This window comes from Bubalus kerabau, chromosome 14 (assembly GCF_029407905.1).
Source record: "Bubalus kerabau isolate K-KA32 ecotype Philippines breed swamp buffalo chromosome 14, PCC_UOA_SB_1v2, whole genome shotgun sequence".
Taxonomy (NCBI): Eukaryota; Metazoa; Chordata; class Mammalia; order Artiodactyla; family Bovidae; genus Bubalus; species Bubalus kerabau.
In genome coordinates this window covers 20,197,969-20,220,921 of record NC_073637.1, presented here as the reverse complement: position 1 = coordinate 20,220,921, position 22,953 = coordinate 20,197,969, and the positions used below count along the sequence as shown (strand labels likewise).

Genomic DNA, 22,953 nt, shown 5'->3' with positions numbered 1-22,953 from the left:
ATGGAGTTTACAATGTTGTGTTAGTCTCTGCTGTACAACATAAGTCAACCATAAATATATTAATACATATATCCCCTCCCTCTTGAGACTTCCTCCCACCACAACCCCCTACTGTACCCCTTTAAGTCATTATAGAGCACCAAGCTGAGCTCTCTATGTAAAAAAGCAGCTTCACACTAGCTATCTTTATTACATATGGCTGTGTATATATGTCAGTGCTACTCTCTCAGTTGTCCCAGAAACAGTGATATGTTTCCTTTGTTGCCATCATCTGATTCCACAATTCTGTACAATCAGTATAGTTCCTAGAGGAAGGAGGTTTTGTGAACGTCTGCAAACTCCAGTGTAAGATTATACATCAGGCATCATGTCGTACTGCTCTTTCTTCTTCCACCTGCAGCATCTCTTGACAAAAACCACATAGAGCGTCAAAAACACAACCCAATAGCATGCATAGATGGATAAAGCAATAACTAGAGCTTTCTTTTTGGATTCTGGGAATGGCTTTCTAACTTCCTCATAAATGGTGAAAATCAAACCACCCAGGAGGATTATAGACCAGACCGATACTGGAATGAGTCCCACAAAATTAGCAACAATTTTTTTCCTTCCAGATGTGCCCCACCCAGCTTTGTTTATTGTCACAATTGCAAATATCTTGGCAGGAAGTAAACTTGACATGTATAACACTGAGTAGAAGGACATGAAGACCATGACAATGTTTCTTCTAAGGCAGATAGCAAAAGATGACTTTATAAGAGCCACTAACTTGATGGTTAACAATAAGAGGAGGATGTTCCAAACATTACCCCTGTAGAAGAACCGGATTACCGTGGCAATGAGAAAGAAAGGGAAGAACCCAGTGATGACGGCTTCATAGGTCATCCACAAGTGATGTTTATGAAACCACAATGCATTGTACAGCCACTCTCGGAAGTAGGACTTGCTCCAGCGGGTCTGCTGGTTTAACCATCTGAGATATTCCTTAGGTGTTTCAGTAAGGCACTTGGATCGAGCTGTGTATTTCGTTGCATAGCCCAGACTCAGCACCCGGTTTGTTAGATGCCTGTCATCTCCAAAACTACATTGGCTGCCCATAAATTCTTGATTGTACCAGTCTTCCACAAATTCATGCAGTAAGGAGTTTCTGTACATTCCCAGAGGTCCGCTAATGCACTGGACACATCCGAAATAAGACTGACAGGCCCTTTCTATGTTAAAAGCCATCCAGTATCTCACACTGCTGAGGAAGGAGATCCAGGAATCATACTTGTTTAAAATCTGCAAGAAAAATAAAAGTAAGTAAAAATAATTACATAAAGGCAAATCTGCTGAAAATTCCAGTAAAATCTACACCATCCTGAGGTTACTACCTAGAATGTTTTGTTATTTTGTTTGCCTATTTTGGCTTTCTCCCTATTTTTGACACAGTTATATTTTATTTTCTTTGATTCTCTATTACTGGATTAATTTTATAAGTGGATTGCATGTATTGGGACTAGATAATAAATTTTTTTTTCTATTCTATCACTCTCTGTATTCTTTTCCCTATGATTTTTGTTCCTGTTCTTGGTATAATATTGATGGGTTTCTTTAGCCTTAATTCTAAGTTCCTAAATTCTCTCCCACTCTTCCTTACCATTCAATATTTGAAAATCGGTAAGTCCTATTTTCTTCTGCTCTGGTTAATCTCCAGTATGCAATTCTGCTATTTTTCCTTCTCCTTCCTCCCTATTTTTTTTGCAATGCCAGTGATAAAACGGTTTCCTGTGTTCTCTACCCAAAACTTGAATCCTGTAATAAGGCTCTGTATACAGTTTGTGGAACATTGTGTTTCTGGCAATATTTCATAATTATCTCCTCTATCTCAACTTTGTTCACTTTTCAGTGGAATTTTGCATGCTTCTTTTCTATCATCAGGCTATTTCTTAGTCCACCTAGTGCATCTTCTTCACCTTCACTATCACTATGCCTATAAATATGGATTATACAGTAATGCGATACCTAAATTTAAATCAAACTTCCATATGCTTCTTGTCTTTTGCTAAAAACTAATTGCACTTTCACAAAGAACTCATTTAAACCTCACATACTTTCACATATATATTTTACTATCCCACACATTTCAAATCACCTTCGTTAATATTGGTTTCACTGTTTCCCCATTGATAGCAAATAACGTGAAATAAATAATTGGAAAACCACAAGTTTTAAAGACATAGATATACAATATAAAATCCATTCCTTCCATACTTCCATTTTGTTTAATCCTTGTATTAGGTGAGTTCCAGTATCATCTTATCAGAACATTAAGTTATGGCTCAAGAAGATATGGTGGAAATAGTACACCCACATTATATTTTTGGGCTTCCCTGGTGGCTCAGACAGTAAAGAGACTGCCTGCAATGCGGGAGACCCAGGTTCAGTCCCTGGGTCAGGAAGATCCCCTGGAGAAGGAAATGGCAACCAACCCAGTCTACTCCAGTACTCTTGCCTGGAAAATCCCATGGATGGGGGACCCTGGTAGGCTACAGTCCATGGGGTCACAAAGAGTCGGACATGACTGAGTGACTAACACACATTATGTTTTATATAACTTATCAGCCACTAAATACATGGGTTATAACCCAGGATTAAGCAAAGAAATCATAAATTATTTCAATTTAGACAAAAGAAGACACAGTAAAATATGTCCAAAGCATATTCTAATGTGTCTCCAGCTCCAGAACCAATACCTGGCACAGAGTTTGGTGTGGAGTAAATGTATGTTCAAGGGGTCATTTTTGCTTCTAAAAGTGACCCATGCAAAAAGTGAAGCCATACGCACCTTGACATCTCCCCCAACACCTCCAACCTTGTGATCTACTTCTAAAACTTTTAACATCTCCACAGTTGCGGCAGGGTCAAGCATGGTGTCTGAATCACAGACCTGCATAGAAAAATTAAAAAGTGAATGAAACATTAAAGACAATTGAGTACACTCCCTATAGTCTAAGTTCAGTCCAGTTCAGTTCAATCGCTCAATCATGTCTGACTCTTTGAGACCCCATGGGCTGCAGCACAAAAGGCTTCCCTGTCCATCACCAACTTCCAGAGCTTACTCAAACTCATGTCCATTGAGTCAGTGATGCCATCCAACCATCTCATTCTCTGTCGTCCCCTTCTCCTCCCACCTTCAATCTTTCCTAGTATCAGTTCAGTTCAGTTCAGTTCAGTCGCTCAGTCGTGTCCGACTCTTTGCTACCCCATGAATCACAGCACACCAGGCCTCCCTGTCCATCATCATCTCCTGGAGTTCACTCAAACTCACATCCATCGAGTCGGTGATGCCATCCAGCCATCTCATCCTCTGTCGTCCCCTTCTCCTCCTGCCCCCAAGCCCTCCCAGCCTCAGAGTCTTTTCCAATGAGTCAACTCTTCACATGAGGTGGGCAAAGTACTGGAGTTTCAGCTTTAGCATCATTCCTTCTGAAGAACACCCAGGGCTGATCTCCTTTAGAATGGACTGGTTGGATCTCCTTGCAGTCCAAGGGACTCTCAAGAGTCTTCTCCAACACCACAGCTCAAAAGCAACAATTCTTCGGCACTCAGCTTTCTTCACAGTCCAATTCTCGCATCCATACATGACCACAGGAAAAACCATAGCCTTGACTAGACAGACCTTTGTTGGCAAAGTAATGTCTCACCTTTTCAATATGCTATCTAGGTTGGTCATAACTTTTCTTCCAAGGAGTAAGTGTCTTTTAATTTCATGGCTGCAATCACCATCTGCAGTGATTTTGGAGCCCAGAAAAATAAAGTCTGACACTGTTTCCACTGTTTCTCCATCTATTTCCCATGAAGTGATGGGACCAGATGCCATGATCTTCGTTTTCTGAATATTGGGCTTTAAGCCAACTTTTTCACTCTCCTCTTTCACTTTCATCAAGAGGCTTTTTAGTTCCTCTTCACTTTCTGCCATAAGGGTGGTGTCATCTGCATATCTGAGGTTATTGATATTTCTCCCAGCAATCTTGATTCCAGCTTGTGTTTCTTCCAGTCCAGCATTTCTCATGATGTACTTTGCATATAAGTTAAATAAGCAGGGTGACAATATACAGCCTTGATGTACTCCATTTCCTATTTGGAACCAGTCTGTTGTTCCATGTCCAGTTAATTGGGCATATATATTATATTTTCAGTATTACTGTCACTAAGTCTTAATAAGTAAGTATCAGAGGGCTGACAGAATTTGTTATATCATGGCCCCAACACACACACACACAAAGCTTGCTTTTCAGCAAGCTCAGTATTTAAGTTAATGACATCGTTGGCTAGAACTGCTGAAATGATGGACCAGGAATATCTTGCGAAGTGACCTGCTTTTCCTGGTTTGCTATGGTTGTTCCCAATTTTAGCAATGAAAGTCTCATGTCTTAAGCAACATCCTAGGTTTCCAGGACTTGGAAAATACCATGAGTTGTCACTCAAGGTGTCTTTTTTTTTTTTAATTGCTTTAACTAAGGCTTTTAGAGCTTCCCTGGTGGCTCAGATGGTAAGGAATCCACCCCCAGTGCGGGAGGCCTGGGTTCGATCCCTGGGTTGGCAAGATCTTCTGGAGGAGGGAATGGCTACCCACTCCAGTATTCTTGCCTGGAAAATCCCATGGACAGAGGCGCCTGGCGGGCTGCAGTCCACGGGGCCACAAGGAGTCAGGCACAGTGCAGCAACTTTTACTTTCAGGCAACTTGTCCCACAATCTAAAAGATATCGAAATTTTCTGAGATAGTATTGAAAGGGAGGCATGTTTAACAGTGATTTCCCCTCCATTTTAATATAGTGAATAAAATACAGGAAAGTAATTCTCTTAAAATTAGTTGTATAATTCTGAAGCAAGATATCCATATGATCTTAACTTGGCAAATGGCACTCAGTCAGAAAGGGAACCTGCATGGCCTTCATTCTTTATTCTAGAGTCTTAAGTATTCTTCAAGGCCTTTGTACATAAAAGCAGATGTAAATTAACTGAAGCAGTTGTAGTAATTCTAACTGTTGTTCTTAAAAAAATCTTTATATGAGTCAAAAACTGCAATTTTGAAACCAAGAAAATGTTGGGATTTTTCTATATCATGAACCCCTAACAGACATATCTGTTTGTACCTTTTTAGACCCATGGACTATACAGTCCATTGAATTCTCCAGGCTAGAATAGTGGAGTGGGTAGCCTTTTCCTTCTCCAGCAGATCTTCCCAAACCAGGGATTGAACCCAGGTCTCCTGCATTGCAGGCAGATTCTTTACCAACTGAGCTATCAGGAAAGCCCAGACATTAGATTCTTGTCCTGTTAATTGCATCAGAGGCTTTGTTACATACCTATAAACTGGATTAAATCCAGAATTCTTCTAGTTTCCTCAAATATATGGCTAAGACTTTCCAAATGAATGTTGCCAATTTTCTCCCACTCATTTTCTTTGCAGTCACTAAGAACAAAGACTGCCCTTAAATCTCCTAGAAGGGACTGTACCAGGTTTTCCCCACTATACAGATGGCAGCCAAACTTCAAGAACTAGAACCTTAGGTCCACATCTCTACATTAAGAAGGGCTCGTTCAGACTCTAGAAACTTCACACTAGCTAGAAACCTCAAAATCAAGTTGATGAGAAAGAGAAGTAGCTGACATCAACATAATTTTCTTCCACCCAAGATACCAGATCAAAACCTTTATAGCTTAACTAAAAGTGAAACACTGTCTTTTTCTTTCCTTTCAACACGCTGGCATTGGCTTGCATCTGTTATTCATGCTGTAATTCATTAACAGTGCCAGCCTAGTGAAAGTGATTTGTGACCAGATAGTATTTACCTTAACTGTGGTTATCATTTTCCTTGCGTTTATGATTGCCTACACGGAAGGCTCATGGCAGTGTTGTGGTCAAAACTACCTGCATTAACACTTCTGGGGAAATGGAAACTCAGTTACATAAGATCACTGAGCAAAACACTTGGCTTAAAAAGATTCTTTCAATGGGGTCTTTTCATGGACTTACTTGATTTTTTTAATTCATTCTCTTTTTTTCACTTCTTTTTTTTAAATGCATATAGTTGCTATAGAGTGTTGTGTATGTTTCTGCTGTACAATGAAGTGAATCAGCTATATGGATACATATATCCCTCCCTGGACCTCTCTCCCACCCCATGCCCCCATTGCACCCCTCTAGGTCATCATAGAGCACCAAGCTGAGCTTTGTATGCTATACTGCAGGTTCCCACTAGCTATTTATTTTATACATGGCAGTGTATTGATGTCAAACCCAAGCTCCCAATTCATCCTACCCTCTCCTTACTCCTCGTGTCCACATGCCCATTCTCTATGTCTGTGTCTCTATTCCTGCCCTGGAACTAAGTTCATTTGTACTAATTTTCTAGATTTCATATACAGTCTTTAATATATGATATTAGCTTTTCTCTTTCTGACTTACTTCACTTCATAAGATCCAGCCACTATGGAAAACAGTATAGAGGTTCTTGCAAAAATTAAAAATAGAATTATCATGTGACCCAGAAATCCCACTCCTGGGCATATACCCTGAGAAAATCACAATTCAAAAAACACATGTACCCTAAAGTTCACTGCAGCACTATTTAAAATGAACTTATTTGATTTTGATTGCCTTGGGTCTTGGGGATCCTGGTCCTAAAATCCACATTGGGAATTATCCTGTTTATAATAGTCATCATACTCTCCCTGGTACGTTGTATTCTTTCAAAACTTTAAATGCCATGTTCACAGTCACTTATTGCCAAGCAAATGTTCCTAAAGAGCACTTCCTAGGTTTTTTAAAGAACAATTCCTTAAAATTTGATCATGTCTGTTAAGCTGAGTGCTGCTGCACTGTGCTCAGGCATGCAGTCATGTTCAACTCTTTGTGACCCCATGGACTGTAGCCCATCAGGCTCCCCTGTCCCTGGGATTCTCCAGGCAAGAACACTGGAGTGGGTTGCCATATCCTTCTCCAATGCAGGAAAGTGAAAAGTGAAAGTGAAGTCGCTCAGTCATGTCCGACTCTTAGCGACCCCATGGACTGCAGCCTACCAGGCTCCTCTGTCCATGGGATTTTCCAGGCAAGAGTACTGGAGTGGGTTGCCACTGCCTTCTCCGGTTAAGCTGAGAGTCTGATCTAAATATGGGAATTGTTACAAAGAAGCAATAGGCCCAAAATGGATTCAGTTGTGCTTAGCCCATGTCAGCAAATCAAGACTTAATATTGAACCTAATTGTAATTTAAGCCTCTCCAAAGAATGTGATGTTTAAGCCGTCAAACTGGAATTACCTGGTCGGCACCAGTGAAGAAATCTGCCTGATTGACCCCCTAGCTTCTGCCAAAAGAAGATGACTTTGCCTGAAACAATCTACTTTTTGGTAGAAACTTCCCCATCCAAACAATAAATATCATGGTTGGCAGATGGAGGTGTTATCTGTAATTCCCAAGTATGGCAGTCCTGGATGGAATTTAATCAAGATTTAGCCTAATTGTTTATATCAAATGTAATTATTTTTATAGTTCTCTCACTACTTCATAAAAATAGTAGGGATTTGATGTGCCAATTTTGAAAAAAAAACTAAGAAAACAATCTGTAGAAGCATAAAGCCTCATAGTTGAAGTGGAGTTTACACATATTTGGCATGACACCTTCACATAATTAACTAAGGAATCCCAACATTTAAAAAATGCATGTGTTTCAATTTTACTAATTATAATTTTTTTCTGAAGAGATTATTTACAAATAAAAAAATACTTGGTGAAAACAGCAAATTAAATGCATTATTAGAATAATTTAAATGCATTATATGACTTAAGGCAGGGGTCCCCAACCTCTGGGATCTAATGCCTGAGGATCTGAGGTAGAACTGATGTAATAATAACAGAAATAAAGTGCACAATAAATGTTGAATGCTTGAATCATGCCCAAACCATCCCCTCCTCCCGCCCCCCCGCAGTCTGTGGAAAAATTTTCTTCAGTAAAACTGGTCCCTGGTGCCAAAAAGGTTGAGGACCACTGACTTAAGGAGTAGATAGGGTATCCAGTTATAAAAAGTAAACATCACCTCTCTAGATTTAGCTAAATTATATCAATTTCAGGGTTAACTTCTAATTTTTACTTTTATATTGCTTATTTAGAAGCATGATAGATATATTTTCTAAATAAAACCCAGTTTTTATTTCCTTGTCTTTCTATATTGGTCCAGTATGTTCTCACTTTTCTAGGGGAAAAAAAAAATGGACAACACATAGGCATAAATTTGCCTTGGAAACGAACAGAGATCATTCTGTCGTTTTTGAGATTGCATCCAAGTACTGCATTTCAGACTCTTCTGTTGACTATGATGGCTACTCCATTTCTTCTAAGGGATTCCTGCCCACAGTAGTAGATATAATGGTCATCTGAGTTAAATTCACCCATTCCAGTCCATTTGAGTTTGCTGATTCCTAGAATGTCGACATTCACTCTTGCCATCTCCTGTTTGACCACTTCCAATTTGCCTTGATTCATGGACCTAACATTCCAAGTTCCTTTGCAATATTGCTCTTTACAACATTGGACCTTGCTTCTATCACCAGTCACATCCACAACTGGCTGTTGTTTTTGCTTTGGCTCTGTCCCTTCATTCTTTCTGGAGTTTTATCTCCACTGATCTCCAGTAACATATTAGGCACCTGCCCACCTGGGGAGTTCATCTTTCAGTGTCCTATCTTTTTGCCTTTTCACACTGTTCATGAGGTTCTCAAGGCAAGAATACTGAAGTGGTTTGCCATTCCCTTCTCAAGTGCCCCACATTTTGATAGTAAAGTAATGCACATAATTGTCCAAGCCAGGCTTCAGCAATACACGAACTGTGAACTTCCAGATGTTCAAGCTGGTTTTAGAAAAGGCAGAGGAACAAGAGATCAAATTGCCAACATCCGTTGGATCATTGAAAAAGCAAAAGAATTCCAAAAAAATATCTATTTCTGCTTTATTGACTATGTCAAAGCCTTTGACTGTGTGGATCATGATAAAGTGTGGAAAATTCTGAAAGAAATGGGAATACCAGACCACCTGACCTGCCTTTTGAGAAATCCGTATGCAGGTCAGGAAGCAACAGTTAGAACTAGACATGGAACAACAGACTGGTTCCAAATAGGAAAAGGAGTACGTCAAGGCTGTATATTGTCACCCTGCTTATTTAACTTGTATGCAGAGTACATTATGAGAAACGCTGGGCTGGAAGAAGCACAAGCTGGAATCAAGATTGCCGGGAGAAATATCAATAACCTCAGATATGCAGATGACACCACCCTTATGGCAGAAAGTGAAGAACTAAAAAGCCTCTTGATAAAAGTAAAAGTTGATAAAAGTAAAAAGTTCAGAAAACTAAGATCATGGCATGCAGTCCCATCACTTCATGGCAAATAGATGGGGAAACAGTGGAAACAGTGGCTGACTTTGTTTTTTGGGGCCCTAAAATCCCTGCAGATGGTGACTGCAGCCATGAAATTAAAAGATGCTTACTCCTTGGAGGGAAAGTTATGACCAACCTAGACAGCATATTCAAAAGCAGAGACATTACTTTGCCAACAAAGGTCCGTCTAGTCAAGGATATGGTTTTTCCAGTAGTCGTGTATGGATGTGAGAGTTGGAGTATAAAGAAAGCTGAGCACTGAAGAATTGATGCTTTTGAACTGTGGTGTTGGAGAAGACTCTTGAGAGCCCCTTGGACTGCAAGGTGATCCAACCAGTCCATCCTAAAGGAGATCAGTCCTAAGCATTCATTGGAAAGACTGATGTTGAAGCTGAAACTCCAATATTTTGGCCACCTGATGCGAAGAGCTGACTCATTTGAAAAGACCCTGATGCTGGGAGAGATTGAGGGCAGGAGGAGAAGGGGATAACAGAGGATGAGATGGTTGGAATGGCATCACCGACTCAATGGACATGAGTTCGGATAAACTCTGGGAGTTTGTGATGGACAGGGAGGCTTGGCGTGCTGCGGCACATGGGGTTGCAAAGAGTCTGACACGACTGAGCAACTGAACTGAACTGAGGCGTAAGTTTTCCACTGGAGAAAATATCAATAGTATTTCTCTAACACAAGTCTTGGAAGAAACCTAAACAGATTCCTCCAATAGCAAAGTTTTTCTGATCTTGCCTTATCTATCACTGTTTTGTGAATATACAGTTATAAGCCTGGAAGATCAGTCACTAAGGTAGTAAAAAGTGAAGGCAGAAGTTCAACCCACCTTTCAACCTCTCAGCATCCAGAGCTTATGGCCACACCCACCTCTGTTGACTCAAGCCAGGAAAAGTAAAACCAGAAAGCTAAAATTAGACTAAAAACAACAGGAATAGGAACAATCTAGAACTAATGTTCAAGTAACTCCACCTGCTTGTGAGCAGCAGCAAACCAAGGGAACTGTCTCTCTGAAAAGACTAAACTTAACCAAACTTCTGAGGTTCTGTTTATTTAAGTTGGTCCCCCCCTCCCAGTTTCCAACAGCAAAGTGCCAGAAGTTCTCTGAGAGAGATTGTTCACATGGTGAACTTAACTGTCAGAAGGGAAAGCTCTCAGAAATCCCTTGGGACGGGTTTGTTATAGCGGGATTAAAGAGTTCTTTATAGAAGTTCAGTTTCTGGATGTATTTGGTGATAGAGTGCCAACTAGAAAACCATCATCTACCATAGTCTGTGAAAAGAAATAAATTAATGGACATATAGTATCTATTTGTGTGTGAAGGGTAGAACTCTAGCCCTTCTTAAAACCAGTCTAGTAGAAGCAGAATTTCTACCTGTCTCTTCACCAATTAATAAAAGTGTATAACTTCACGAAAGTTGGCTATTCAGCTCTGGGCTAGAAGCTGTGGGGGAAAATACACCAGTTCATGAAGAGCTTAACTTGACACTGGGGAAAACCACAGGACATGATCTGCACGCAGGAAACTGAGAACAAATCAAAACTTCTTTCTGTCCATCTTGTCATATAAAATGAAGACTACAAAGAAACATAAATTCTCAACATGTGCCCTCAGAATATTTCAGTTACTTAGATTTCTTATATAAAACAAGAATCAACCAAATGTTATATACAATCAGTTCTCGTTATTCACAGTAGGTACGTTCCTACCAAGGTCCATGAACAATGAATTAGTAGATGTCAAAAATTTCTTTCAGCTGAAATACAGGGTTTGACTCCTCCAAGTCTCTGATCACATCTTTGTCTAGTGATCAATGGCTAAATTTTTTAAATTTGTGTTTCTGTTTTGAAACACACACAAAGACACACACATACATATGATTCATTAACAGTGAACTTATGTCCAACAGTACTAGAATTCATGCCTGAAGAAAGCTTATCTAACAGACCTATTTTCTCCACAAGGCATTTATAACTTTCTTGCATTATGAACACTAGATAGTACTTTGACATTATATTTGGGGACCATTTTAAACAAAAACATGATAATAGACCAAACAAGTTACTTGTTTACTGTGTAAAAGCTGAGACAAGAAGGCGTGCATGATCTTGTTTGACTTCAGCAGAGAACATGAATATTGGCTGACAAATCTTTTGCCACTCCACACATGAAAATGATTACAAAAGCACTGCAACTATTGATTTTGGGCTAGTATACAAATTAGATAGTAGGTTAATTTACAAAAATGAAATTCATAAGTAATGTTGGTCAACCCTACTATTATGAATGATTCAGTCTTATTTTTCTCCTGCTCAATGAATCTTGGATAGCTAGAATGCTATCAGATTAAATTCATAATAAAGTTGTCTCCTATATGAAAAGTGAAATGATGCTGTCAAAATGTTGCACTCAATATGTCAGCAAACTTTTAAAACTCAACAGTGGCCACAGGACTGGAAAAGGTCAGTTTTCATTCCAACTCCAAAGAAGGGCAATGCCAAAGAATGTTCAAACTATCATATATCTGCATTCATTTCACATGCTAACAAAGTGAAAGTGAAAGTCGGTCAGTCATGTCCCACTCTTTGTGACCCCATGGACTATACAGTCCATGGAATTCTCCAGGCCAGAATACTGGAGTGGGTAGCCTTTCCCTTCTCCAGGGCATCTTCCCAATATGCTATCAAGATTATGCTCAAAATCCTTCAAGCTAGGCTTCAGCAGTACATGAACTGAGAATTTCCAGATAGATGTTTAAGCTGGATTTAAAAAAGACACAGGAATTAAAGATCAAATTGTCAACATCTGTTGGATCATAGAGAAAGCAAGGGAATTTCAGAAAGAAACATCTATTTTACTTCGTTGACTATGCTAAAACTTTTGACCTTGTGGATCACAACAAACTGTGGAAAATTCTGAAAGAGATGGCAATACCAGACCATCTTACCTGTCTCCTGAAAAACCTGTATGCAGGTCAAGAAGCAACAGTTAGAACCAGACATGGAACAATAGGCTGGTTCCAAATTGGGAAAGGAGCACATCAAGGCTGTGTATTGGCTTCCTGCTTATTTAACTTCTCTGCAGAGTACATCATGGGAAATGCCACCTGGATGACTCACAAGCTGGAACCAAGATTACTGGGAGAAATATCAACAGCTTCAGATACGCAGATGATACCACTCTAATGGCAGAAAGTCAAGAGGAACTAAAGAGTCTCTTGAGGAGAGTGAAAGAGGAGAGTTAAAAAGCAGGCTTAAAACCAAACATTCAAAAAACTAAGATCATGGCATCAGGTCCCATCAATTCATACAAATAGGTGGGGAAAAAGTGAAAACAGTAACAGATTTTATTTTCTTGAGCTTCAAAATCACTGCGGACAGTAACAGCAGCCATGAAATTAAAAGATGCTTGCTCCTTGGAAGGAAAGCTAAGACAAACCTAGAGAGCATATTAAGAAGTAGAGACATCACTTTGCTGATGATGGTCTGTATAATCAAAGCTACAGTTTTAGAGTAGTCATGATTGGATATGAGAGTTGGACCATAAAGAAGGCTGAGCACAAAAGAATTGATGCTTTCAGTTTGTGGTGCTGGAGAAGACTCTTGAGAGTCCCTTGGACAGCAAGGAGATCAAACCAGTCAAACCTAAAGGAATCACTCTTAATATTCATTGGAAGGATTGATGCTGAAGCTCTAATATTTTGGTCACTTGATGTGAAGAGCTTATTCATTGGAAAAGACCCTGATGCTGGGAAAGACTGAGGGCAGGAGGAGAACGAGGCAACAGAGGAGAGATGATTGGATGGTATCATCAACACAATGGACATGAGTTTGAGCAAACTCCAGGAGATAGTGAAGGACAGGAAAGCATGTTGTTCTGTAGTCCATGCGGTTGCAAGAGTTGGACATGACTTAGCAACTGAAAAATGAACAATGTCTCCTATATACTTCCCTTTTAGAAAATGTTCATCAGTTCAGTTCAGTTCACTCATTCATATTGGATTCTTTGCAACCCCATGGATTGCAGCACACCAGGCCTCCCTGTCCATCCCCAACTCCCAGACCTTGGTCAAACTCATGCCCTTCAAGTCGGTGATGCCATCCAACCATCTCATCCTCTGTTATCCCTTTCTCCTCCTGCCTTCAACCTTTTCCAGCATCAGGGTCTTTTCCAATGAGTCAGTCTTCACATCAGGGGTCCAAAGTATTGGAGCTTCAGCTTCAGCAGCAGTCCCTCCAATGAATGTTCAGGACTGATTTCCTTTAGGATTGACTGGTTGGCTCTCCTGACAGTCCAAGCGACTCTCAAGAGTCTTCTCCAACACCACAGTTCAAAAGCATCAATTCTTCAGTGCTCAGCTTTCTTTATAGTTAAACTGTCACATCCATACATGACTACTAGAAAAACTATAGCTTTGACTAGACAGACCAGATATTAACTAGACTAGACATTACTCTGTGGGCAAAGTAATGTCTCTTCTTTTTAATATGCTGTCTAGGTTGGTCATAGCTTTTCTTCCAAAAAGCAAGCATCTTTTAATGTCATGGCTGCAGTTACCATCTGCAGTGATTTTGGAGCCCAAGAAAATAAGTCTCTCACTGTTTCCCTTGTTTCCCCATCTATTTGCCATGAAGTGATGGGCCTGGATGTCATGCCAGGATCTTAGTTTTTGAATGTTGAGTTTTAAGCCAGCTTTTTCAGTCTCCTCTTTCATCAAGAGGCTCTTCAGTTCCTCTTTGCTTTCGGCCATAAGAGTGGCCGAAAAAAATCTGAAAAAAATGTTCATATTTATTGTATATTTTATACCTGGGAAATCCCTATTGCACACATCATAAGACAATTTTTATCCTTCATCACACAGACTGGTGGCCACTTACCTTATAAAATCCATGTTCAGTGATAGGAGATATGTTAAAGAAATTAAATAATCTAGGTATCACAAGATACTTAAAGTCTTCTGATATTATAGAATAAAATATGATTCAAAATGGCAAATATAACATAATTTCAAATTTAAAAAAGGATAGAAGACATATATACCTGAAAGTATTTATTTGAAAATCTATGTTTGGGTCAAGTTTTTGTGGCAGATGATTTAAATTTCGCTTATTGTGGTTTTCTACATTTTTAAAAACACTGCCATAATCTTGTGCTATTTAGACAAATGAAAAAACTAACATAAGTAATATTTTGAAAAGATAAGACTTTTGCCCTACCTTAAACCGTATCTAGGCAGATCAGAGAAAAGAAAAATTTCCTCATTATTCAAGATTAAGAAAATCTTCCTCATTCTCCTCTTTATTTCTCATTCTGTATATCTTTGTTTTCTCATTTTGTTATTTTTCTTCTTCTGTTTTTATATCTTCTCTGTCTCTGAAAGGAGCCACTAGCATCACTTTTGAATTTACTACTATGTTGGATTTATCCTAAACTAAATCTTCCTTCCATAGTCCACGTCAATATTAACTATTTGAGGGACTATAAAACTGAGACAGTTATCAGTAGAGAAGACTAGAAATGATAGTGGAGAGAGCTAGACAAAGAGGTGATAATTGATAAAAATTGGTCTGGAATATACCAGAGGATGCCAACTGAGAGCGCTTTGGAGGTAGATGGAAGGTTGCCTTGAGATAAGAAATAAGGTCAGTACCTTTGGAACTGTAAGCAGGAAAGAGTAAAGAAGGCCTTGATAGCCTTCAGAGTAAGTACTTTTGCTGTTCTCTTTCATAGGAGGCAAGATCACAGGTAGTCAAACAGGGAGGAGTTTGGGTAAGGCCCTGGGAGAGTGACGAAGACATGAAATAACAGACACGAGAGGAATAAACAAGACATCTATTCAAGATCAAGTGAAAAGAGTGCTGATAAGTGCCAAGGATCCAGCTGCAACTGGAAGCCAATCATTTTGGCCATCTCTCCGAACACTTAAGCAGTGTTCTTCAGCCAGGTTAGCAAGTATAAGCAGATGGGCAATTTCTTCCCCTAGTCTCCATTCTCTCTTGTGTATTAGGAAGAACGTTGCTTCCTTCTGCCCCTAATCAACTTGAACTCCACATCCAAGCACTTGCAATGCTCAGGAGCTGATAACCTCGACCCCCTCCCTCCTTGGTCTTCTTGGGGCTTCTGCTCTACAACTCTTGGACCCTGGAACAGTGTTTTTGTTTTCTTTTCAATTTTTATTGATGTATAGTTGGTTTACAATGTTGTATTCATTTCAGGTGTACAGCAAAGTGAATCAGTTATATTGATACATATGTTTGAATTTTGGGCTTCCCTAGTGGCTCAGCAGTAAAGAATCTGCCTTCCAATGCAGGAGATACAAGTTTAATCCCCGGGTCAGGAAGATCCCCTGGAGGAGGAAATGGCAACCCACTCCAGTATTCTTGCCTGGGAAATCCCATGGACAGAGGAGCCTGGTGGGCTACTGTCCATGGAATCGCAAAGGATTCAGACACAACTTAATGACTGAAAAACAACAACAACATTTGCATTTTAGTAATTTCCACTGCTATAGGCCAGAGTGGCTAAATATCTGGGGATATGATGAAGGATGAATGGAATTTACTGGTCGCAGAATACCAAAAGATTTTTTTACCCTTACTTGAATGGTTGGAATGGGCTCAGAGTCCAAAAAGGATTCAGGGCCCAGTTACCAGTTGCTGCTGAGGTCAATAGATCTGGAGGCTTCATCCTGAAGGAAGAGAAGTTCTCAAGCCTGATTACATCTGTAGCAGGAAGCCTATTCTAACATTTTATATTTTATTTTTTCTTGGACAGGTACAATGTCAAATTATCAAGAATACAAACAAAATTCAAAACAAAAATGATGGGAGAAGGCAGTTTGGGTGGAGCAGGTTGAAAAACAAAAGGTACCCCACACAATAACTTCTTGATTAGAAAGTACAAATGTAACAATTGTTTTAACTAGAATTAAAGGTAAAGTATCAAAATAGATGTTCTCTTCTTTTAGACTTCATTCTTCAAATCCTCTGCAAGTTTCCAAGTTACTCTTTCCTTTAAGTGTTTTATTATCTCATCTGAGCCTGAAGTTGCACTAGGTAAATATGTGAAGATGTCCTGTGTTAATTAAAACTACTTAAATTGTGATAGCTCTAGAAATTAGAAGAACTTGGGAGTGAAATTCTATCAATTCCATAGAAGAGATTAATATACAGATGGTATCAGCTTATGAAACCCCTCAGGACTTCCCTGGTGGTCCAGTGGTTAGCAGGAAGACTCCCAATGCAGAGGACATGGGTTCAATCCCCAGTCAGGTAAGATCCCATATGCCAGGACAACTAAGCCCATTTGCCACAAGTACTGAAATCTGCAAGCCTTAAAGCTCGTGCTTTGCAACGAGAGAAGCCACGGCAATGAGAAATCCCTGCAACCACGACAAAGCGTAGCAGCACCACCTGACTGCTCAGTGTGTGCCTCAGTAAGGACACAGTGCAGCCAAAAATTAATTAATTTTTAAAAAGAAATACTTCAAAACTCTTCAAAGATTAAACAAATTCACTCTGTGGTGGGAATTGACATGGACCATAATTTTCAAGTAAGTACTAGATGATCATATAAAAAATAGTATTAATATTACCAGCAAGCTTTTTCATAAAGTTAACGATACCATCATTAGCAACTTTTGTAAAACCCACTTGGATACATGATTTGTAATAATCATCTCAAACCCCTTGTGAAATTAGTTTCTTGTATCTAGGTAACCAAGGTTTGGGAGGTGGTCTTCCTCAAGATCAGCAGCTATTACTAACTATGACTAGAACTTCAGTCAGTTGACACTGAAGCCCAGAGCCCATTCTTATCCCATTACCCACAGAGAGACCCAATGGGCATCATAAAGGCCCCTAACGAACACAATGGGTCCTCTGAAAACTAGAATTTTGCTTTCAACAGAAGGGGAAAGTGTCCATCAGATTTTGTAAGCCAGAAACATCTCTCCTTTCTTGATACAATTATAGCCAAAATCTACTGAAAGTTTCTGTAAAAAATTATAACTAGAAAACTTCCAGGAGCAGGAAAATCCCTACACCTATTTTTTTATGAATGTATAGTTGATTTATAATGTTGTAATAATTTCTGTGTTAAACTATTCTTAAATGAGATTTGTTTATATATTTTTTGTAAAAACACTCTATTGCTAGCTATCTCAATAAACCAAGGGAAAAAAAGAAACACTTCCATAACCCATCCCCCATTAAAAAAAAAAATCTCACAGGAACCCTACTAACACTCTAAAAAAGAAAGCCTCAATGACAACTAGGAGTGAAGAAACCCAAGAGTGTGCAGGCAGGGAATTAATGAGAGACACAGCCTGTCTAATTTTCATACAAGCAAACACCATCACAAATGTTTTCAAAGGCCAAGTTGCAGTGAATGAGGTAATGCTATTTGGGGAGTGAAATAAACATGACTTAGGTTTTGCTCTGAAAAGTTGTTTTTTCCTCCCCACTTTCCCTTTTTCATTTTTCTGTTCTTTTTCTCTGTGTCTAAATTTTGAATTCCTTTTCCTTTTAAATCAAAATTGTGTTCTCCATTCTTTTTTTGCCTAAACTCCATGAAAAACTTCCTAGGGCCTGTAGATTTTCTCAAGACCTTTCTGCTGGAACAGACTCAATTTTTTTACAAGGCTGATTTTAAGATTGTGGAAAATAATGTTGGATTTGACTTAGCAGGCCCAAGGTGGGAGAAAAGGGAAGAAAGGGAAAGAGATGGATCTACTGATCAAAAGAATCTTGATTTCTAACCTATAACATTGCACAAGTGAAGTGTTTTCATTGTCTTAACCATTTTATATGATTTGTTTCTCTTTCTCTCTTGAAATGTGCTTTCAACAGTCATGGGGCTTCCCCAGTAATCTGCCTACAATGCAGGAGACCCCGGTTCAATTCCTGGGTTGGGAAGATCCCCTGGAAAAGGGACAGGCTACCCACTCCAGTATTCTTGGGCTTCCCTGGTGGCTGTTCTGAGATGAACTGAAAGGGGTACTGTGTCCAGAGGAGACAAAGATGGGCTATAATATATGACTGAAGAGATACAAAAGATGCTTTATTTAAATATACATTTGTCCTGGCAGATGTGGAGACCTACCTGTACATAATCCACACTTCGCCCCAGTGCTCTGAAGGCTGTGTACATGACTTCTCTTTTTCCACCCCATTTTTGCATGATGCAAATACTCTTGTTGGACAAAACCAACTGGGTGACATGCTGTGAGCTTTCTCTGTGTGACTCATCCGTCTCTCCAGGACCCTTCACATGGTAGTTGTTCTTCCAGATATAAGTGGCTGACTGGTCCCTGCCCATGACTTCACTGAAGATGTCCATCATGTAAAGGTCATCTTCCGAGTTTCCATCTATGACCATGACAACTTTAATTCCGGGGTAGGTTAGCCTTTTCACAGATTGCAAACATTTCCGCAAATAGTCTGGATCTTCTTGATATGCAGCAATGCAAAGAGCAACAGTCCTGGTCAAGTTAACGGGGATAGTTGCATATTTTTTCATTTTCCGGTGCTCCAAAAAGGCAAACAGGTTTTGAATAAGAACATGTAAAGCTAAAAAGGCACCATATGGTCCAAAAGATAAATAGTAATCATCTGTGTGGATAAACTGGTAGCCAATAACATAAGAAAGGATCATTCCAGTGAGGAGAGAGACTCCAAAAAGTGTGGTTCCAAATATTCTCAGGATAGATAGAAACCCCTCACAATGCATCTGTGAAGCAATCACATGATATACTTGGTTAGCCACTCTTGTCCCACACTTGTTACATATAGGGTACCATAGAGAGCGCATTGGACTAGAAGCATTCCTGGTGTTCTAACCCTGAGTTTGTCACTTAACTAGCTCTGTTGACTTTCTGCATCTCAGTTTGCCCATCTGCCAAAAAAGAATAAGGATGCCCTTTCGACATACCTGAGAGGACTCTTTTAAACATAAAATGAGATGAGAGTGTGACATACCATTGAAAATCATAATGTGTAAGCAAATATTACTAGATTATCTGTCTAAAAGATACACTTTATATTCTGGGTCATAGCCAAGTGTATAATCGAAACTTCTTGGCAAGCAAAGCACCTTTGTCCTGCTCCATGATGTTCTGTCTCCCCCAATCCTTCCCAGTGAAAACTCCACAGGTTTTGCTGAATTTCCCATGTGTAATTCCATCTCACCTCTGATTCAAATCCCTCAGCTCACTTTTTTCATGCAGCCAGCTGAGATCAAAGGCCAGTGTAACTAGATTCTAGGACTAGCTCTTCCATCAACTAGCTATAGGATTTCCCTGCTGGCTCAGCAGTCAAGCATCCCCCTTCCAATGCATAAAACTTGGGTTTGATCCCTGGGTCAGGAAGATCCAATGGAGAAGGAAGTGACAATCCTTTCCAGTATTCTTGTCTGGAGAATTCCATGGAAGAGGAGCCTGGTGGGCTACAGTCCATGGGGTAGCAAAGAGTCAGACACCATAAGGGATTAACACTCTCACTTTCACACTTTCTTTCTATGGAGAACAATATAGTGGTTTCTTAAAAAAAAAACTAAAAATAGAGCTAAAATAGTTTAAAAAATAGAACTAAAAAACTAAAAATAGTTTCTTAAAAAGCTATCCATATGAAACCAGCTATCCCACTACTGGAATAGACCCTGAGACAACCATAATGCAAAAGGACATAAGTACCTCAATGTTCATTGCGGCACTATTTATGATAGCCAGAACATAGGAGCAACCTAGATGTCCACTGACAGATGACCAGATAGAGAGGATATGTTACATATATACAATGGAATATTACCCAGCAATAGGAAAGGAATGACACTGGGTCATTTGTAGTGATGTGGATGGATGTAGAATCTGTTGTATAGGATGAAGTAAGTCAGAAAGATAAAAACAAATATCATATATTAACACATATATATAAAATCTAGAAAACAAATGGTATAGATGAACCTATTTGCTGGGCAGGAATAGAGACACAGGCACAAAGAATGGACGTGTAGGCACAGGGGTGGAAATGGAGGGTGAGACGAATTGGGAGAATAGGACTCTCACACACACACACACACACACACACACATATACACACACACTGCTGCTGCTGCTAAGTCACTTCAGTCGTGTCTGACTCTGTGTGACCCCATAGATGGCAGCCCACCAGGCTCCGCCATCCCTGGGATTCTCCAGGCAAGAACACTGGAGTGGGTTGCCATTTCCTTCTCCAGTGCCTGAAAGTGAAAAATCAAAATGAAGTCACTCAGTCGTGTCCGACTCCTTGCGACCCCATGGACTGCAGCCCACCAGGCTCCTCTGTCCATGGGATTTTCCCAGCAAGAGTACTGGAGTGGGGTGCCATTTAGCATGTGTAAAATAGATAGCTAGTGGAAAGCTCCTGTATAGCACAGGGAGCTCAGCTTGGTCTTGGTGATGACCTAGAGAGGTGAGATGGGGAAGGAGGGTGGGAGGAAGACCCTAGAGAGAGAGGATATATGTACATATAGCTGATTCACTTTATGGTACAGCAGTAATGAATGCAAGATTGTAAAGCAATTATTCTCCAGTAATAAAATTTTTTAAAAAAGGAAACAACACCCCCATAAATGGAGTCATCTGTGCTAAGCCCTCAGTCAGCAAACTGAGACTTAATAATTAAACTAAATGCAGTTTCAGCCTCTCCCAGAAGTGTGACTGGTCAGTCTGGAGTTACCTGGCCATCATTAATGACAATTTGTGATAGATCCCCTCCTTATCCCAAAGTAAGGTGATATTGCCTTAAACAACCAATTCTTTGGTACAAACTTTCTTCCCACCTCCTTCTGTTCATAAAAGCCTTTAATTTTGCATGACTCCTGGGATCTCTTTTTACTTGTTAGGTAGTATGCTGCCTAAATTAATGATTGAATATGCTATTATTGTTGTGTGTGGGTGCTCAGTTTTGTCAGATTCTTTGAAACCCCATGGACTGTAGCCCACCAAGCTCCTCTGTCCATTGAATTCTCCAGGCAAGAATACAGGAATGGTTGTCATTTCATTCTCCAATTCCCAACTCAGGATTGAACCTGAATCTCTTGTGTCTCCTGCATTGGCAGGCAGATACTTTCCCAGTGCACCACCTGAGAAGCCCCAATTATTGAATAAAGCCAATTAAATCTTCAAATTTACTGTTTTGTTTTGTTTTGTTTTGTTTAACATATTGCTCTGCTCCAAGAGGCATCACTCACATTTTATTCCCTGTGGTCACTATCAGATCAGATCAGATGAGTCGCTCAGTCGTGTCCAACTCTTTGCGACCCCATGAATCACAGCACATCAGGCCTCCCTGTCCATCATCAACTCCTGGAGTTCACTCAGACTCATGTCCATCAAGTCAGTGATGCCATCCAGCCATCTCATCCTCTGTCGTCCCCTTCTCCTCCTGCCCCCAATCCCTCCCAGCATCAGAGTCTTTTCCAATGAGTCAACTCTTCACATAAGGTGGCCAAAGTACTGGAGTTTCAGCTTTAGCATCATTCCTTCCAAAGAAATCCCAGGGCAGACTCCTTCAGAATGGACTGGTTGGATCTCCTTGCAGTCCAAGGGACTCTCAAGAGTCTTCTCCAACACCACAGTTCAAAAACATCAATTCTTCGGCGCTCAGCCTTCTTCACAGTCCAACTCTCACATCCATGCATGACCACAGGAAAAACCATAGCCTTGACTAGACGAACCATTGTTGGCAAAGTAATGTCTCTCAATGTCTTTCAATATGCTATCTAGGTTGGTCATAACTTTCCTTTCAAAGAGTAAGCATCTTTTAATTTCATGGCTGCAATCACCATCTGCAGTGACTTTGGAGCCCCCAAAAATAAAGTCTGACACTGTTTCCACTGTTTCCCCATCTATTTCCCATGAAGTGATGGGACCGGATGCCATAATCTTCGTTTTCTGAATGTTGAGCTTTAAGCCAACTTTTTCACTCTCCACTTCACTTTCATCAAGAGGCTCTTTAGTTCCTCTTCACTTTCTGCCATAAGGGTGGTGTCATCTGCATATCTAAGGTTATTGATATTTCTCCTGGCAATCTTGATTCCAGTTTGTGTTTCTTCCAATCCAGCATTTCTCATGATGTACTCTGCATATAAGTTAAATAAACAGGGTGACAATATACAGCCTTGACGTACTCCTTTTCCTATTTGGAACCAGTCTGTTGTTCCGTGTCCAGTTCTAACTGTTGCTTTCTGACCTGCATACAAATTTCTCAAGAGGCAGATCAGGTGGTCTGGTGTTCCCATCTCTTTCAGAATTTTCCACAGTTTATTGTGATCCACACAGTCAAAGGCTTTGGCATAGTCGATAAAGCAGAAATAGATGTTTTTCTGGAACTCTTTTGCTTTTTCCATGATCCAGCAGATGTTGGCAATTTGATCTCTGGTTCCTCTGCCTTTTCTAAAACCAGCTTGAACATCAGGAAGTTCACGGTTCACATATTGCTGAAGTGTGGCTTGGAGAATTTTGAGCATTACTTTACTAGCGTGTGAG

General features: G+C 39.9%; 1 protein-coding gene across 1 annotated transcript; it reads right to left on the bottom strand.

The window, feature by feature from the left end:
- Positions 1-351: 351 nt before the first annotated feature.
- LOC129627201 (hyaluronan synthase 2-like) lies at positions 352-19,157 on the bottom strand. The gene is made up of 3 exons (XM_055546830.1): positions 18,531-19,157; positions 2,828-2,929; positions 352-1,281 (listed from the first exon to the last, which is right to left on the bottom strand). The coding sequence occupies exons 1-3, from the start codon at positions 19,155-19,157 to the stop codon at positions 352-354; spliced, it is 1,659 nt and encodes a 552-aa protein (XP_055402805.1).
- Positions 19,158-22,953: the final 3,796 nt, after the last annotated feature.

Bases quoted from the DNA above. Each gene is read 5' to 3' on its own strand.
- LOC129627201 (XM_055546830.1), bottom strand. From the start codon at position 19,157: ATGCATTGTGAGGGGTTTCTATCTATCCTGAGAATATTTGGAACCACA. The intron at 2,930-18,530 runs GTAGGTCTCCAC...TTTTCTATGCAG, and splicing joins GAAGTGTGGATTATGTACAG to GTCTGTGATTCAGACACCAT. The intron at 1,282-2,827 runs GTGCGTATGGCT...TTTTTCTTGCAG, and splicing joins GTGTTGGGGGAGATGTCAAG to ATTTTAAACAAGTATGATTC.